The following is a 19,459-nucleotide window of genomic DNA, read 5'->3' on the forward strand; positions in this document are numbered from 1 at the left end:
CTTACCTTGGTTCTTGCTAACAAAAGTACCATTGTTAGTGAGAGGGTTAAAATGTTCTCTTGATTGGAACTTTTGAACGCTTTATGTGTCTCAAGAAGAATTGCTCTTCTGTTGGGATTTTGTATGTCAAATATAAATCACTTCACAGTGTTTAAAGGCTTGAAATATTTTCCAGAAAAGAGATCAGACACACTTTGCCTTTCCAGTTAGTGCATAGCTCTGACGATCTGTGTTCAAAATGGGGTGGAAAAATTTTACTGAGGGCAACATTTTTTCTCTATTACAAAAGGGTAAAGTGTTTCTGTGAAAAATGCTGTGTCTGTATAAAGGAGACATACATCATTGTGCCCTTTTTCTGGAGGCAGTGAGCCAGGTTTAGGAGAAATAAGAGACTAGGGCAGCCAGCCTTGCAAATGTCTCCAAATCAGCTTTTCCAGAATAGGAGCGCTGTCAGGGCAAGGAACCACGTACACGTAGTAGCTAGAGCCCCAGAGTCACTTGGGGCTCATAGAACAAAAGTTCAACCCAAAAAACCCTACAGAGGTGTTTCTAGCCCATTTTTATTCTGTCCTCCCCATCTCTGCCTACTGTGTACTAATAGGGTCTGATAAGCCCCTGACCACCCCATGGTTTGAGCCAGGCTGAGAGTCCTCCTTGAGTTTTCACCTCAAATAGAGAATTTGGAGTAACGGGGGCTACAAAACAAACATTCTCTTCCTCCCCTCCCCCCAACTCCTCTTCTAGGGTGTTTGGGGTTATACCCACAGTAAATGTCATTTGTCCTCCTTTTCAGGTTAAAAGATCTGGACTCTCAGGTCAGTTCCAGCTAGAGAACCCGTCTAGTATAGTGTGTAAAGTTGGTGTTTATAAAGAAGTGACCCTAGTCATCAAAGAAAGAGAGACTCATTGATCTTCGTGAAATAGCCTGTAGGGAAGGGAACTGACACTTACCAAACAGCTATTCTGTGCCTGGTGCTTTATCTCTTATGATATTAATAATTCTCATTTTTATAAGGGAGAAAACAGGCTCCGAGAAGGTAGGTGACTTACCCAAGATGATACAACTTGTGACAGGTTTTCAGCCTGTGCTCTTTGTACTGTATCACGGTTTCTCCACCTCAGCACTGTAGACATGTTTGGGTCAGATGATTTTTTGTGTGGAGACTGTCCTGGGCATTGTGGGTTCTTCAGCAGCATCCCTGGCCTCTCCCCACTAGATGCCAGTAGGCTTCCCAGGGTGTCAATCAAAAATGTCTGCACACATTGTCCAATGTCTCCTAGGGGACAAAAAGTGGTTGAGAACCACTGGACTGCACTATACTGCGTTTTCACAGCATATTACTTCTTGCTTAAAAATATGAGTAACTTTTGAAAACATACATTGAATGTTTTATTAAACCATTGTTCAGAGTTTATTAAGACTCAACTGTCAGTTTAGAAAATGCTGGAATACCACCTGCCAAAACTGAGTAATACATTTGTAAGTTAATGAAATATGTTTCTCCTTTCCTATTTTATTTTTGTCTTCTGTCTTATAGATCGACAAAGGATTCTTCCTGTTTTACCGTAGTTCTCAACAATCTCCGCGTGTTTCTCATATTTGACTGGCTGCTGTTAGTCCATGATTTTCTCCACACTCCCAGTGATATTAAGAAACAAACTAATGTTACTCCTTCTCGCCACCGTAACTCTAGCAGTGAATCTGCTATAGTTCCCAAAACTGTGAAGAGTGGAGTAGTTACCAAGCGGTCTTCCCTTCCTGTGTCCACTGAAAGGCACCTGGAGGTGAAGATCAATGTGACAGGTGAGCATGAGGAGGTGTGAGTCGCTGCTTCGTAGTCTGAATGTTAGGCTCCGTATGTGTCTGGCCGGAGACCTTCTCTATTGTCTTTCATTTTTTGACAAGAGCCCTTGTACATTTGAATCTTTTACAGACCAACAAGCATTGAAGCTCTTGACTTCTGGGTTTAGGTGCAAATTGGCTCTGGCCCACGCTGCGGCTGCAGGGTCCCTTTTCCCTCTCCTCTGCCTGCTTAATGCACATGTGCAGTTTGAGTACTCCTTCGGCGCTGGTCTTTTTTCCCAGTGTCAAATCGGGCCTCAATTTTCTGTTTGATCTTCAGGGCCCCAACAGATGTGCCTTACTGAGTTTGGGCAAATTTGGCACGTGAAAATATCAGTTTAGAAGGTACATAAGTGAGGGGATTATTATTTTCTTTACAAAAAGAATATTTTCCTTTGCAAACAGATTTATTATGTTTTTTGTTAACTAGTGAACTCTTCTGATACAGCTGTTGATATTTGTATATTTATTGTTATCTTTTATTATTCCCTGTGTACTATTTGGTGGCTTGGAAGCCGGCAGTACAATGCATTTTAAATTGATTTAGTTTTGAAAGATCAATGTACACATGATTTTTTGATGAAAACACATAGTGCGTAAAGCGAAGTAAACTTGCCATGTACAAATGAGTAGGAAACGGCAGGTACTAATTTGAAAAATCTACATTAGATTGGTCTATATTCTTTGAAAGCAGATTGGACAGCTGCATAAATGATGTAGTGTCTTGCGCTACCTGACCAACATTCATACCTGAATCTCCTTCCTGGGATTTTAAAGCAGGGCATCCTTTGGAGAAGGGATGATCCTGAGCTTCTGGATATCTGTTAGTCCTCCCTGGAGACCTAGATTAAACATATATTACAAAGAGAGGGTGCACTCCAGTCTTTTCTGCCTGTGCAGTGCCCTGTTGGCTCAGCTGTGCCTGGCCAAATGCAGAGGATTTGTTCAGGATGACTGAAGGAGAATGTCGACAGACATCCTGGGGAGCAAATCTTACTGGTTAATGTACCCCCCCCCCAACCCCCGGTGGAAACGAGTGCCTGGCTTGCGACATCCTGGTACTCTCCAGCTTCGCAGCGGTGGCTTGCTTGACGATGCTGTCCTTTGCAGGCACGGAGTTTGTGGTCGTGGAAGATGTTTCCTGCGTCGATACCAATGCCATTATTCTCAAAGGCACCACAGTGCTCACCTACAAGCCCCGGTTTGTCGATCGCCCTTTTTCAGGAAGTTTGTTTGGCATCGAGGTAAGAAATCTATGTGTTATTCAAAATACTACATGTTCAGCTCAAGAGTAAAGCAGCTGGAAGAGAATTGTACCTCCTAAACTTCCGTTATGGCAAAGAGTTAATGGAACTGGAGGACGCCTGCCCTCTTCTCTTCGTTTTCTCCTCAGATCTATGACGGTATTGTAATCTGTGAATCGAGTCCTCCAATGTCAGGCTGTACAGTGTGCGGAGGGTCCCTCTCACCCCATCCCTTCCTCGAGTAGTTCAGGGAGACCCTCCTAGTCCCCATCACCCAGTCAGGCTCCTTGCTGTGTCCTGCAGTTCTGCAGGTCTGCTCCTTGGCAAATGTGAGGAGGTGAGGAGTGGTTCTTATTTCCCCTGCCATGACCGCTATGAAGGCCAAGGTCTTTGTGGTCACGGGGACTTGTTTGTAGACGGTGTTAAGGATTTTATGTGTCTTCCTTTTAGGAATATCTGATCTGTAAAAGGGCACATCCAGGGAGTCATGCCTACCTAAAGGAGTGAATCTTTGCTAGTGGTGCTCTAGGCCCTGATTTAATCTCCTGAAGGAGATAATTGGCACTGGATTGGCCTTTGTAGCCTGAAAATTACGTTGTACAATAGTTAACAAAAATTGCTTTGGTTCTTTGTAAGCCAGGGGTTGTGGAGACAGAAGGGGAAATGAGGCAGATTGTTATCTCTATCAAATGTCCTTAATTCACTGATCTCAGCTAACATTCCTCTTGTGATAATATTAGAGTATTTGGTCAGGGTTACTTATCATTTCCTTTCCCTTTACATTTGAACTTTTCATGCCCTGTTCTTTCCAGTGGTATTGTTCAGAGATTGAGTGAGCAAAACTTATTTTTTCACTGTCAACTGCATACAGTATGTTTCTTCTGGTCAGATGTAGCAGATTAAAACCTGTAGAGATTTCACTTCTTGACCACTTCTCTCATGTAAAGAAGCCTCAGTTTGAGAGGAAGGATTTACGTGCTGGTGTGATGTGAGTTGATCATGAAATTGCAATTCATCTGCTTTCCAGGCCACCACAATACCAGCTTTGAATGGAAAATCTTGGTGATTGATTAATGAACTGTTAGGTACAATTGGGTTTTGTGTAGCAGAAGCCCCTGAAGAAAAAAGGAAAATGGAACTTTCCTGCTTCAAAGTCTTAGAAAAGCTACATGGCAAAATATTTGAGATTCCTAGAAACTCCTTTCAATCTTGTTTTTTAGGCTGCACAATTGGGTCTGAATTTTAATACCTCCTTGATACGTCACTGGGGGAGAATTTATAAAGAAAGCAAAATGAGTTAATTTTAAATAAAGCGAAGGACCTTGGTGTCACATGTTTTTCAATAGCTCTAGAAAATGCCAAAAAAGAAAAAAAAGCAAAAAGGGTAGGGGGTGGGGCAAGGGAGCCCAAAATGAATGCTTTCTTCTGTACTCTTCTTGAGTATGCAAAGTAATTTGGTCCCAGGAAGGGAGTCCTCCCGCCCTTCTCTCTCCTCATAAATAAAATTTATTTATTTTAAAACGTTTTATTATAGAACATTTCGAACTTGGACAAAGTAAACAATAATATAATGAACCCCAATGTACCTCGTACTCAGCTGCAGTAATTCATATATTTATTTTCAATTATGAAAGTAACAACTATAATACATAAAATTGGGGGAGGAGAGGGAAAAATCACCTATCCCTCCATGTACGTGTATAATGTGTATAGACATTTTGAAATGTTTCTTTCCTTAAAGTTGGGGCGTGGTATTAATTTGAATGGGCTGCTTTTTCACATAACCTGTTGTAACTATCTTCCTGCATTCCATATAGTCTTTTATCACTTTTAAATGGCTACAAAACATTCCATTGAGTAGATAGTACAGATTGAATGATACAATCTTGATTGCCCCTAATTGTTTTTCTTAACTATTAAATAATGGTTCAGTGAATTTTTGCATTATTTCCTTAGGCCATTTCCTAGAAAGAAATAGGATTTTTGCATCTAAGAGTGTGAGACTTTTAAGCCTTTTGTTATGTATTGTCTAACTGCCTTTCCTATGGTGAACCACTGTGCTTGCTCATGGCAGTGGGTGAGAGTGGGTGAGAGTACCGGCCTCACTCTTCACAGTATTTATTTCATCAGTTGTTAGTGGTCTTGTGATAATATAGGGCTGATTGCTTCTGAGATAGTCTCTTTTTCTGCTGCTGGTTGGACTCTTTCTAAATCAGACATGAATTCTTGCTGTATTGCATTTCATTCTCTAGGTGTTTTCATGCCGACTAGGGAATGAGCAGGATACAGCTCTTTCAATTGTTGATCCAGTACAAATTCAAGTGGAGCTGGTGGGGAATTCTTCTTATCAGAATAGTTCAGGATTGATGGATGCATTCAACAGTGAAGATTTTCCACCTATCCTGGAGGTAATGACGAAAAATCTGTTGTATAACACATTGATGAAGTCTCCAACACTTTCCTGCCCGTGAACTACTTACTTACTGTGCTGAGCCCAACAACATTTTCGTTCCTTCAGCAAATACAGAATAAAAAATGACATCGTCTCTGTCCTAAGATCTTGCAGTCTTGTGGAGGATAAAAGACCTTTTAATTGTCTGGTGTAATCCTGAAGTTCTGTAAAAGTTTACAGAAAGAATGTAGGTGGGAATATTGATTGTGAGTGGAATTCAAGGTAAGGCTTGTCTGAGTGGAGCGGTAGGATGTAAATAGGCAGAGAGCATGCTAGAAAGCAGTGAAGTCGGGCGGGAATGGCCCAGCAAACGTGAGACAAGAAACTCTCACTAGAACGAGCAGGTATGTAGTGAAGTGAGGAGGCTGTAAGGTGTAGAAGCAAGGGAGGGTGAAGCCAGGCAAGGAAGGCTTATGAATTTGGCGTTTTATTTCTTTGGTCGAGGGGGAATGCTTATTAATCAATCCATTTGAACCAAAGGAGATGGTAAGGGACAGAAAAGCCATTTTGGTTTTCAGCCTTTAAAAAATAAGTAAATAAATAAGGCACCATACCCAGAACGTTCGAACAGTCATGCCATTTTTTAAAGCGGTCTGGTGTTGGTGTCTGTACAGCTAATCTCTGAGGAAGACCAGCTTTTAGGAAATAATAGTGTGGCACTCGACTCATTGAGAGTTACATTTGAATAAAGAAGAGACGATTTTGTTGGTTGGTCAGTTTGTTTCAGAGATTTAAAATATTAAATAGATCAAAGCAAAACTGATTAACTAATGTCGCTAACAGGAGATCCTGTCTCCCCTGGAGTCATTCTTTGACCCTCTGCTTTAGTGATTACTTGTATGAAAGTCGTCCTACTGAAATACTAGTTTTAGTAATTTTCCTAGCTTAGTGTTTTTTATTTGGCACAGTTTTGTGAACATTTGATCTCCTAGCATGACTATTAGTGCTTAATTTCAAGGTCTTCCCAGTCTTCAAAATGAGAAATTTAGTGTAGTGTCTATTAGACTTCTAAAACTTGCATTAGGAATTGTACCTGTAGGAGGTGTGGATGTAAAACCAAATGCAACTTAAAAAACTGCCGCCTTTTTAATTTTGATAGATTCAGTTACAAGCCCTGGATATCAGACTCTCCTATAATGATGTTCAGCTATTTCTTGCCATTGCAAAATCCATCCCAGAACAAGCCAATACTGCAGTGCCTGACGCGGTGGCCTTGGAGGCCAGTCCTGGTAGCTGCCTTCCTGGTGTGGCTCGAGTTGGAGAGGAAATCAGAGACGGGACAAAACGTACCTTGGATCCTGTCTTAGGTAGGTGTTTGACTATAAAACCCACTCAGTAACTCTCCTTTAAAAAATTTTTTTGGGGCCGGCCCGGTGGCTCAGGCGGTTAGAGCTCCGTGCTCCTAACTCCAAGGGCTGCCGGTTCGATTCCCACATGGGCCAGTGGGCTCTCAACCACAAGGTTGTCAGTTCAATTCCTCGACTCCCACAAGGGATGGTGGGCAGCGCCCCCTGCAACTGAAATTGAACACGGCACCTTGAGCTGAGCTGCCGCTGAGCTCCCGGATGGCTCAGTTGTTGGTTGGAGCGTGTCCTCTCAACCACAAGGTTGCCGGTTCGACTCCCGCAAGGGATGGTGGGCTGCGCCCCCTGCAACTAGCAACGGCAACTGGACCTGGAACTGAGCTGCGCCCTCCACAACTAAGACTGAAAGAACAACAACTTGAAGCTGAACAGAACCCTCCACAACTAAGATTGAAAGGACAACAACTTGACGTGGAGAAAAGTCCTGGAAGTGCACACTGTTCCCCAATAAAGTCCTGTTCCCCTTCCCCAATAAAATATTTAAAAAAAAAATTTTTTTTAATTGAGGAATATTGGGGAACAGTGTTTTTCCAGGACCTATCAGCTCCAAGTCAAGTCGTTGTCCTTCAATCTAGTTGTGGAGGGCACAGCTCAGCTCCAAGTCCAGTCGCCGTTTTCAATCTTAGTTGCAGGGGGCGCAGTCCACCATCCCATGCGAAAATTGAACCAGCAACCTTGTTGTTGAGAGCTCACGCTCTAACCAACTGAGCCATTCAGCTGCCTCTCTGGCAGCTCAGCGGCAGCTCGTTGTCTTCAATCTAGTTGTGGAGGGCACAGCTCACTGGCCCATGTGGGAATCGAACTGGCAACTGTGTTTTTCAGAGCTCGCGCTCTAACCAACTGAACCATCTGGCCGCCCCAACTCTCCTTCTTTTTCACTTCTCAGATTTATTTTTGCCCTATTAAATTGTTCAGAGTGTAACTGTATGTCATTAAGTATAATTGTAAGTCATAATTATGCCTGTCTAATTTTTTTAATTTAAAAAGAAACAAAACGCCCCATACCAACCTGCTCTAGCCTGTATTTCCTTTTACAGTTTCTTCCAGAGTTCTATGGATAATGCTAAGGTTTAGTTTTAAACTGCGTTTTTCTCCAAAGTTGTGTGGATAATGCTAAGTTTCATTTTTAAGCTTTTAAAAACACAGTCAATATGTGGAAAAGACTCCTAAAATTTTCGGGGTATACTTGATAAAAGTCTTCCACGAGGAACCTACTTTGCCTAGAGAAATGAAATGTTTTAGTCACCAGCTTCTGAATTTTTTTCTTTTTTTCTTAAATTAGTCTATGGGTTAATTTACATAAATTTATTTATAAAAGTCATATATCTTTTTCTCCCTTAGAGTTACAGTTGGCTAGACTACAGGAGCTGGGCTTCAGCATGGATGATTGTCGCAAAGCTCTTTTGGTGTGTCAAGGTAATTTGACTAAGTGTTTCCATTACCTCTTCTTTATCTTGATAGTGTATTCCTTTTCCATTTCCTCCCTTACTCCTCCCACAAGGTGACTTGAGAGCTGGAGTGTATTTTGAAGCCCCTCCGTGGTCTTCTTTGGGTTAGTAATAATCAGCAGCAGTACTTCCTGGTGGATCAGAATATGGGCTCTGGAGCTGACTGCCCGGCTTCCTTCAGATCCTGACTCTGCCACTTATTGGCTACTTATTAGTGACTTGGGCAAGTTAGTCTCTCTGTACCAGTCAGTGCTTCTTTATCTGTAAAATAAGGATAAGAGGACTAACTTCTTCCTTTGGAGGTTTGACATATACAAAGCGCTTAAAAAAAAGTGCCTGGCACACATCAAGTGCTTTATAGATGTTAGCCGCTGTTACTCGGGTAGTGGTAACGGTGGGGATCCTGGGAGTCATGGCCATGTATTGAGTTCCTGTGTGCCTGACTCTGTGTCTGCTCGTGGAGTCCTCATAACCCTTGGAGGTAGGCATTATTATCCCCACATCAGATGAGGAAACCGGATCAGATGGGTACAGTAAACTTATGTAAGGTCATCTGTTGGTGAGGGGCTAGGATGGGCTCAAAGCCAGGTCTGTCTGTGTTCTTTCAGCTGCGTCACACCACCTCCCTACCTCCGTTTGTGTTCCCCTTCTGCTTAAAAAGAGATACAGCAAAAGTTGTGTTTTATTTCAGTCTTTATAATTGTGTTTATGTTCTCTTTTTCTATTCCTCTAGAATATGTAGATATATATATATAGACACATATATATCTACATGCATGTAGTATTTTGTATATTGATTGTATCGTAAATACAGTTTTATAGCCTTTTTGAAATGCAATTTTATTGAATAATTACAATTTAATTATGACATATTTAGTATCTTCCCATCTCATTAGAATTTTGTAAATAATTTGTAAACATTGACCTCTTAAGGATATATTATAATTTACTTAAACATTTTCAGTTGCTCTGCATTCTTTCAATATTATACACAATTCTATAATAAACATGTTTTGGTATGAACTTTTGTCCACATCTTTTAAGTATTTCCTTTGTGTAAATAGTATTGTAAGTACTGCATCAAAGGGTATAGATTTATTTTTTTGGCTGTTTACATGAATTGACAAATCTTCTAAAAAGATTGTACCAGGTTACTCTCTTGACCAAGTAATGTGTGAAAATCTTGGCCTTACCACGTAGTTGTCTGCATTAACTATCTTTTTCCTTCTGAAAAAAATGAAGGTGGACCTAGTTATGTTCTTTAGTTTTGTTTTGATCTACTCATCATTGCTTTTTGGTTTAATTAATTTTATACCTCTTAATGTTTGCATTTCCTATTTTTTAACGCTCTCTTTAACAATTCAAGCCTTTTGGATTTTTGTTAATTTTTATTTCTTTAGTAACTAAGGTTTCATTCTATCAATAATGAAGACAATAATAGTAACTAATGTTTGTTTCTAGAGCCTTTGTCATATGCCAAGCTCTGCTCTGAGAATTTCCCACGTTCTCATTTGTTTCCTCCCCATGTCAGTTCTGTAAATGGGTGCTGTCGGGCACAGAGAGATCGGGTAACTTGCCCAAGATCCAACATCTAGTTAAGTAAGTGCCAGGATCAGAAGCCAGGCCAGCTTGTTCTAGAGCCCATGCCCTAACCACTTAGCACTGTTCCTCCGGTAATTTGTAAGTGTGGGGGTTGCATTGCTTTGCTTTTCGTTACTTCTTTTTTAGCTCTAGCACTCTGGTTGTGTTCAGGGAGCTGTTATTTAAGAGTTGTATATTACACACATGCAATTCTCATTGCTGTCTGTTCTCAAGGAATTTGTGATTGGCTGAGAAAACGAAGTATGCACAAAATAAGACATTTGAGACTAGTTACAAATCTCCATATCAATATATGCAAAATGACCTAGTGTAGATTTAGGACTTGAGTTCCAAGCGGCACCTGTTTGGATCGTCTCTTTCAGCAGATGCCACAGTAGGAGGAAGGATGGCTTTCTGGGGGCAAATTGAGCCAGAACATGAAGGTGTGGTCAACTGGAGCGGAAGGCATGCAACAAAGAGGACCTTGTTCTAATTGCTTAAAAGCAGAATTCCTTTTACACTTTTTTCTTTTTGCTGTCTAAGAATACATCTGGGATCAGGGTTCTCTTGGGCTGTCCAGAAGGTCCTTTGACTCTTTATTTCTCTCTTTCCTCTGAGTTGCTTGCGTAGCTGTGGGAACTGGTAGGACTGATCGCCTTTTAATTTCTTTGAAGGCCAATTGAAAAAGGCAGCCAGTTGGTTGTTTAAGAATGCTGAACCTCTGAAGTCCCTTTCCCTGGCGTCTAACAGCAGAGAGAGCCAGGGGATGGTGCCAGCACAGCTGATCTCGGGCGTGGAGATTAAAGCCGAGAGTGTGTGCATCTGCTTCATTGATGACTGCATGGATTGTGACGTTCCTCTCGCCGAGCTCACCTTCTCCCGTGAGTGTTCTCCTGGTTTTCAGGGTCATCGAAAAGATTTTCGGTGATCGCTGAATTATTTGGGGCTTTTTCTTTTTTTAAATGTTATTCATGCTCTCTTCTACTTAGTAGTATGGGTGACATTTAGATAGTGGTTTTACATATGTGTTTCATTATTTGTATTTTGAAGAAATGTGTATTTATTGGCCATATGTGGCCTTCAGCCTATAGCTTGGGAATAATTGAAATTGTCATTGACAAAATTTCTGTTATATTAATAGCTCTAGCTAAATAATTCCTGATCGCTCCATTTTGTGTTTTTTTTTAATGTATATAAAGGTTATAGTGATTGTAGTGTTATTAAAGGCATTTATAAGATAAGTTCAGAAAAGAATGCTTCTACCCTGTACATCCTTTGAAAATAAAAGACACAGTCTTATTAGAAAGCTCACCTCAGAGTCTCCTTAGGGCCAGGGAGGAGGCGAAGCCCTGTCCTTCTGAGAGTTGTCCGCAGTAGAATGCGGACGTGGGTAGAAGTGCTTCATCCTAAGTCGCACCGTTGTAAGTGGTGGTCGATGAGGCTTCTGAGCAGAGTAAAGGAGCTTCTCCCGCTGTATCTCATTTTGATTTTCCTTTGTTTTGATCTTGTTGGCCTCTTTTCCCTTCAAGAAAAATTTGGTTCTGGGGATTTAAGTTGATCTTTTCCACATTGTAGAGGTTTGGCTTTGCCCTGTGCAAACTACAAGGGCCACGTGATTAAAACTAAGTGGTATGTGGACTATTTCCGTGAGTATCCTTTCTGCAGGGCACCACTATTTCTTCCTTTCTATGGTCAGCATACAATTTTGAGCTAAAATTCATCAGGACATGATGACTCTTAATCACTCTACCTTCTTTTCAGTTATTCAGGTAGAAATTATTTTTAATGTTCCCACAGACTTCAGATACACCTGGGTGCTGGGGCTGGGGAAGGCAAATGAGGCGTTTGCCTCGGTCACAACATTTAAAGGGGCGCCAAAACCCTCAGTAATTCAGATGAATAATATTTTAATGCAATGTTTTTAAAAATCAGAATTTATGCAAAAAAAAGTGCATGATGAACCAAGTATCAAATTTTTGTGTGCTTTCTTACGGGCTCATCAGTGTTAGCTGTAACTAACTTCGCTTTGATGGGATTTGTTTGCAAAAGAAAGTTTTGGTTGTTCCCGCCTGAGCGTTGCAGTAAGATTTGCTTTCATTGCAGGTCTGAACTTTCTTCAGCATGTGAGAGCCAGCCCTGAAGGCTACGCCCACTTCACCCTTTCTGGAGATTATTATAACCGTGCTCTGTCAGGTCAGTTTAAGCATATATTATGGTGGGATTTAAAAAATAACACAAATACATCCCTGGGCCTATTTCTATATAAATTTTGCATGAGGGAAAAAGGGGGTGGGGCAGGACAGGAAACGATTAAAAACAAGTGACTACTTAAGCACAAAAGATACAGATTTTTCTAAAAACATATCTGATAATGTTGCAACTGAATTATTTAAATAGAAATTTCGATAGTTAATTCCTTTTGGTCCTGAAGTTTGGCTCATTCTAGAGCATGAAATTGCTCAATAGTGAAGGATCATTTGGCTGGCCCTGATAGTAGCTAAATTTCAAGGGAGATTTATGCCCATAATCATTTTAAATTTCAAGCTTCCTCACTCCCTACCAGACTTGTTTGTTTCATTAGAAGCATACCGAGTCACTGATAAAGTGTAACCTACCGTACCTACTCCCTAAAGTAAAACACAGGTGGTCAGAGCCAGCTATTCTCCTGGAGACAGAAAACCTGCATATACTTCAAGACATTTTCAGGTTTCTTTCCTGCCATCGGAAAGGCCAAGGTCAGGGCCTATACAGACTGACATTCAGGAACTGTCATGTACCAGGGCCGAGCCGCTTGAGCTGTGAAGGACTGTACGTTCAGAGAGTTTTCAGTAGGTGTGGACAAAGTAAACAGAGCCCTGCGATGCCATCTGAGGCTTTGACCTCAGAGGGATTGTCCCTTTGATTTCAGTGGAAAATTCAGCTTCAGTTTGTTGTTGTGCTGCTGAATGATTGTTCTAGAGTAGATGTCACATTTAATGTTATATTGTTTAACCTTTTCCCTCTCTGTTCTGGATTGACTCAAAGGTAGCAATTGCATTTCATAATTGTTCAAAATGTTTAACTTTAGAATAAGGGCCCAAGTCTTGGTATTTGTGAGAAACTCTTCCAGGACACGTGGTAGCTATTTTTCTGAGAATCATTTATTTTCTCAGAGCAAGTGTTGTTTACTTTGAAATTTGTATGAACACATTCAGGTCACTAAGTGGTGATGTACTTATTTTGTGCTACATATTGGATTGTATTTGTATTGGTAAACCACCTGAGCTATGACTGATTGAGTATATTTAGAAAACTGTTAAAAATTAACTGGCTTTGAAAAGGATCATGGTGAGATACCATTTTTCTCACACAACAGACTGGCAAAAATTAGGTGTGACACTACTAAGTACTGGTGAAAATGAGCCATAGAACTCTTATTTCCTCCTATTGGCATTGTAAATTGGTACAACCACTTTGGAAAACAATTTGACACGGCCCAGTGAAGTTGAGTGTACGTGTACTCACAACCCAGGATTATACTTCTTCCACGTCCATACTGGGGAGAATCTCTAGCCTGTGTGTACCAGGCAGTGAGCACAACTCGGCTTATAGTGGCCTTCTTCATGATAGCAATAAAACAAATCCAGTGAATGTCGCTCAGCAGTAGAATGGATGGATTACGGTATATTCTAAGTGGGTTACTATTCAGTGGTGAAGACAAATGTGTCACAGCTACATGGCATCAGTATGAATGAATCTCAAAGATATGTTGAGCAAAATAGAAACTTGCAAAAGAACACAGGCAGTTGGATTTCATTATGTAAAGATCCCCAACAGGACAAACTAATCACTAAGTTCTTAAGAAATGCATGCATATGTGGTAAAACTATAAAGAAGAGCAAGGAAATGATTAAAGATTCCAGCTAATGGTTTCCGGGAGTTGGATGGGAGAGGTTGGTGGGAAGGGGGGAATGAGGTGGGGGAGGGGCACTCGGGCTTCAAAGGCACTTGTAATTTTCTAGTGCTTAAGCTAAATAGTGGGTACATGAGTGTTTGCAGTAATTTTATTCTTTGAACTATACATATATGTTTTTGTACATGACGTTTTAAGTTAAAAAGTTTAAAAAACTTAATTTCCAAGTATACCTATCTGTTTAGCCAATGGATTTTTGATGTAAACAGGAGAACCAAATTTAATAGTTACTTCAGCCACTGATACTACTTTCCAACCTCGGCCTGAAACTCCTTTTTCATTTTGAGTGGTTCAAAAAAACAGGTTTGCCTGCTCTCTTTAGTAGAAGAGGGCACGTAAACTTCTCACCTCTGGAAGACCATGGTCAGGGGATACATATACGCTTTTCTACTCAGAGTCTCTAGCTAGCGCAGGCACCTGTAAGGTTACCTTGTAGCTAAAGATGGTGCTTTCATTGTGAAATCAAATTAGAAATAGAAAGCTGTTAAGCTATAGTTTGCCCTGGCTGAACATTTGTGAACAGTGCTCCCCTATAAACGCTTGGTATCTGCCCAACAGATGTCTTCTTTCCTGTGTTCTTTTAGGCTGGGAGCCGTTTATTGAGCCATGGCCATGCTCTGTATCCTGGCAACAACAGGCAACTAGTCGTCTCCACCCTCCTCGACTGAAGCTGCAAGCCAAGGCTAAGACCCGTTTGGATGTCAATATCACTTCAGTATTAATTGGTGAGTGGAAAGTTGCCTTTAGAAGATTGGTACATTTCTGTACATACGTCCCTTGTCTGGAAGACTGTTAATCCCCTTTTAGCAAGTGCTTGGTCCCATTCGAGACATCACTTACGCATCATGGCTGTTTTCCTGAAAAACCCTAACATGGCCTCATGGTTCTTCGCAAGCCATTGCTCCAGAGTTGACATCCTGTGTTAATGCTGTCAATGCTGAAACAAGAGCTTGGACTACTTGGGGACCCTAAATGTCCATCACGAACTTCTTCCCCATCATGCTTGGTCACTGGGGTTTTTAAATGTCCTAGAAGTCGGTTTAGATTCACTTCTCTTAGGCTATTCACAAAATAATTCATAAAAGATGTAATTTTGACTATGTTTGCAGGATAAATTGCCTGTACTGGTTCCCATCAAGTACCATGTTGAGCTAACTGAAAAATCATTGGGTTACAGGGTTGCCAAGCTGATGGTGTGTGTTCTATAAACTTCTTTGACAACACTGAGATGTACATTCCTGGATACAATGTAGTGAGTCAGAACCACTCTAGGCTTGTATAAATATCCTCTAAAAGAAGAGTAACTATCATACAATCAGGTAGTGACTACCTTCGCTATGAAAACTTACACTCATTGTTGGAATTATCTGTGAAGTTTCTTCAGTGTTGGATCGAGTCTTTCAGAAGATCCTTTGGTTTATTTCATGTCAGACTGAAATGGAGAGAATGTATAGTGAAATGAGACCATAAGTGTATTGGTCCCCAAATTTTAAAACCACTGTTTTACATGATCAGATATTTTTTATTCATTTGCCTGGATAGTAGCATTTCCTATGTAATAGTAAATTGATCTTATGATCCTTCCATATTATTTTGACTCGTGTTATTTCTTATATAATCTGTTCACCGCAAGTTTAAAGTTTGAAAAGCTACAATAAGAGCTTACGTCAAACAAGAGTTCTATTGATATTTTTGGTGAATATCTGTCTACTTAAAAATTTCTTCCAAAAGGTATTCTTGTCAGTGGTGAAGCTTTTTTTTTTTTTTTTAACCTTCAGTTTCTTATTCCTAATACGGTGCTGAAACCCAGAAACATTGCTGTGATTGCTTACTGTTTAAATAAATCTTATTTATCTAACCAACTATTGGAACTGAAAACTAGAAACCAGTAATTCTTGTTCTAAAAAAGTATAATACCGTAATTAGTATAGAAGGTCTTTAGCCACGTGTGGTACATTGTAATAACTATTTTGTTACCTTTCCCCATTGTAATTCTCTCAAAAGAGTAAAACCAGGTTAGGGAATTGGCAGCTAAATGTCAGCCTCTTTAATTTGGTGGGTTTTTTAACAGCCTCCTAAGTGGTCTTTCTGTCTCCTAACCCTGTCCTTTAGCGTGGGATTCCATGCTCTTCATACACTAAGTCATTCTCTTTTGTAGACCTCTTTGCTTTGTTCCTACCCCAAAACACTGTGCCAAAAGTCCCATCCAAGTATTCAGTGTTCCCTGATTGTGCCATATACATTCTTAATTTGAAATCTTTGCATATGCTCTTCTCTGCCTGGAATGGCCCTGTAGCCCCAATCCCATTGGTAAACTGTAATCTCTACTCATTCTTCACGGCCCAGGACAAAGATCCCTGCACCGAAGATTCCCATGGATTTTGGTGTGTAACCCCCTACTTCTGCCAAAGCAGAGGAGGTCTTCCCCTGTTCTGTGCTCCCATAGAATTGTATTTATATCTTTGTTTTAGCTCCTTTCACATTGTGGTATGGTTTTGCGGTAATGGTTGTTTTGTTAACATTAATTTCTTCCTGTGGAGTATGAGGTTCTCCACGGGACAGACTTCGTTAGAACCTAGCATATTGCTAGCATATAGTGAGGCATTCGACAAAAGCTTACTTTGCTGAATTGAAATTATCTGGGGCTGGCCCGGGAGCTCAGGTGGTTGGAGCGCTGTGCTCCTAATGCTGAGGTGCCCGGTTCGATTCCCATATGGGCCAGTGAGCTGCATCCTCCACAGCTAAGATTGTGAACAACAGCTCTCCCTGGAGCTGTGCTGCTATGAGCAGCCGGAGGTTGCTGTGTGCTGCTGCGGGCTGCCAGGAGCCGGCTGGTGGCCAGTGTGAGTGGCTGGCAGCCATCGTGAGTGGCCGGCAGCCGGTGACAGCTGCCGTGAGCTGCTGAGCTGCCGTGAGCTGCTGTGAGCGGCCGACCGACAACCAGTGACCCACTGCCTCAGCCGGGGAAGCGCAAGGCTCATAACACCAGCATGGGCCAGGGAGCTGTGTCCTACCCAACTAGACTGAGAAACAACTGGCTTGAACCGAGTGGGCGAGGGAGGCAGAAGAAAGGGGGGAAAAAGAAATTATCTGACGTGAACCTTCAGTCTGTTTGACTTCTGTTCATAATGTCTTTGGGGAATTTTTTCTAGACCAATACGTAAGCACCAAGGAATCGTGGATGGCAGATTACTGTAAGCAGGACAAGGAAATCGATTCAACCGCATCAGAAGACTGGATGGGCTCTTCAGTGGATCCTCCATGCTTTGGACAAAGTAAGATTTTTCTCTACAGATGTCTGACTAAATCAATGCTGACCTATGGAGCCATGTTTCATTGAGAAATCCGAATAGAGCCATCATTTTTATGGAAAAACCAACAGGAAATTCTGACTATGTCCTATAGTTCTATTTTAGTCTTTACGAGAGACATTTTTCTGGCACAAAATACTTTTAATGTGAGCTCTAATTTCACCTTTGTGGGAGAGAAAGGATCTGTGATAGGCAATTCCTAAATTCTGGTAACATTGCATGTGAGCTGGTGTACCTGGGTATACATCCGTCAGCCATCTGTTGGTCAGTTTGTGTTTTATTCGGCAAAACTTTCCTATTGATTGAACTGCTGGGCTGGATTTTTAAAAACATCTTTTCCGTCTTCTCAATCTAGAGATAGTTAGGATATATTCTTGAAGAGAGGGAGGGCAGGATCCCATGTGGACAAAATTGTTAGAAGGGGGGCCCTGTATTGTTCACAAAATATAAAAGAATTGAATACCCAGCCTCTTGAAGAAAGAGGAGTCAGTTTGTTCTCTGTTAACGATGTTTTCTTTCCTCATTTAATGCTTCATGGAGCTCTGATTTCCTCAGAGCTGGGGAGATTGCAGTGGCCTACTGCGTGGTCCTTAGTTGTTCCACAAGCCATTGTCATTCAAATTCAACTCAGCCCCAGCTCTTTCAGTGTGGTTTCCTTGGGGAGTCTTGGCTGGACTTCACATGGCTCATGAATACTTAAATATTCCATCTGGTCTGCAAACGTGTCACGGGGAAGATGGATTTTCGTAGTGTATGAAGTATTTGAACTGGTTCGTCTCTCTTCAGGGTGTATAAATGGACTTTCTATCTGCCTTGTACTCCTAGAAGGAGGGACAAGGAAAGGTCAGCGGTGCTTGCTCTTTGTATCCCAGGCTCTTGCTCCTGAGCCTCAAGGTCATTGCTTAGGAGCCAGGGCTTTCCAGATATCATCAGCTTCAATTTTTGCTCCTCCCCTAACCTTCCCAATTTGTGTGTCAAGAGAATGTAACATGGAAGTCTACCCAGAAGACTCTGAATAATTGAATAATCTTCGTAATGTGTCATGTGTCTTAGAGAGTGTGTTTCTAAAAACATTATTTATCCAGGAGGTGGGTGTGAACGCTAGGACGGCCTAATCTTCAGGATTCCAGTGAAGGCTTTTCTTTTGTCTCTCTCCTCCCTCACACTTTTTTAAATGTTTTCCTCTTTCTTTATAGTTAATAAGCTGCTTTATCTATGTTAAATGCCTCTGCTAAATTAAAGCCGGATTTTTATTTACTTACAGATTTTTATGGTTACATAGGCTTATAAAGGTGTGATCTTTTCAATTAGACATAAGTGAATGTACCTAAATTTCCAAACCTCTTCTTATTGGAAATTCCTGGGTGGTAGTAAACCACATGGGATTGTATTTTAACAGATCTACCAAAATAATTGTGGGGCATTTGTTTTGAAGGTGGGTCTATTTGAACCTTGTTGAACTGACCACAGGCTTTCAGGTCTTATTCATGAATATTTAGTCACTGTCCCCCCAAATTTGTATGTTTTAGTCAAGCCAGTGTCAATGTGAGCCCTTGGAATAGAGATTCTTAATATGAAATTCAGCCTAAGGGAGCTGCTGATTTCTCACTCTTTCTTTAGCAGGGGAAGGAAAATAATGACCTCACTTTTGACATAACAGTTGTTGGCCTTGTAGAGTAAGGGCTGAGATTCTGCAGGTAAACCTGGATGATGTGGCACCTTACTGAGCTTACTAGCTTTGTATTACAAGGCCATTTTATGGAAATGTCAAACATAAATATTCTAAAAACTTCCATGTTTAATTTATAATATAAATAATTATATTGTGAGGTATAATTTACTGTGAAGTAAATACTTAGCACAGACTGTTGAAACCTGGAACACAGGCTGACTCTTCCCTTGAATTTTTGAGTCTCCTGAGGGATTAGCATTCAACTGCTCCTGCTTTTCCAAGCGGAACGGAGCAACTTGCACTAAAATCTGTACTGATTGGTGTTGGCGACTTTTCTGGGCCGTTTAAGACCATACATGCTTTAAATTAAAAATCCTCAAAAGGCTTGTCATTCTGTTCAAAAGAATGTTGAATACATTTTCTTTCCCCAATTGAGGAAAAGAGCAGCATGCTTCCTTGACATGGCCTCCCCAATAAAGGCCAGCGTCAAAACTGTCTGGCTCACTTTCTATCAGGTGCCTTCTTAGCTCTTAGGAAGCACTGAAGGGAATGACCCTGTAACCGCATGATGCTTGCTGTTTTTGTGATGTAT

General features: G+C 41.0%; 1 protein-coding gene across 12 annotated transcripts in view; it reads left to right on the forward strand.

Annotated features, from left to right (window-relative positions):
- VPS13D (vacuolar protein sorting 13 homolog D) overlaps nucleotides 1-19,459 on the forward strand; it is a 236,731-nt gene that overhangs the window by 71,293 nt on the left and 145,979 nt on the right. For all 12 annotated transcript variants that reach the window (XM_074334033.2, XM_074334026.2, XM_074334029.2 and 9 more), the window contains 9 exons: nucleotides 1,539-1,804; nucleotides 2,954-3,087; nucleotides 5,340-5,495; nucleotides 6,639-6,846; nucleotides 8,245-8,319; nucleotides 10,607-10,813; nucleotides 12,036-12,125; nucleotides 14,469-14,609; nucleotides 17,037-17,159. In XM_074334033.2, the coding sequence (XP_074190134.2) occupies nucleotides 1,539-1,804; nucleotides 2,954-3,087; nucleotides 5,340-5,495; nucleotides 6,639-6,846; nucleotides 8,245-8,319; nucleotides 10,607-10,813; nucleotides 12,036-12,125; nucleotides 14,469-14,609; nucleotides 17,037-17,159 (1,400 nt within the window). The remainder of the gene's footprint in view (nucleotides 1-1,538; nucleotides 1,805-2,953; nucleotides 3,088-5,339; nucleotides 5,496-6,638; nucleotides 6,847-8,244; nucleotides 8,320-10,606; nucleotides 10,814-12,035; nucleotides 12,126-14,468; nucleotides 14,610-17,036; nucleotides 17,160-19,459) is intronic.

This window comes from Rhinolophus sinicus, chromosome 14 (genome assembly GCF_057876585.1).
Source record: "Rhinolophus sinicus isolate RSI-liver-muscle chromosome 14, RSI-T2T, whole genome shotgun sequence".
NCBI classification, from domain to species: domain Eukaryota; kingdom Metazoa; phylum Chordata; class Mammalia; order Chiroptera; family Rhinolophidae; genus Rhinolophus; species Rhinolophus sinicus.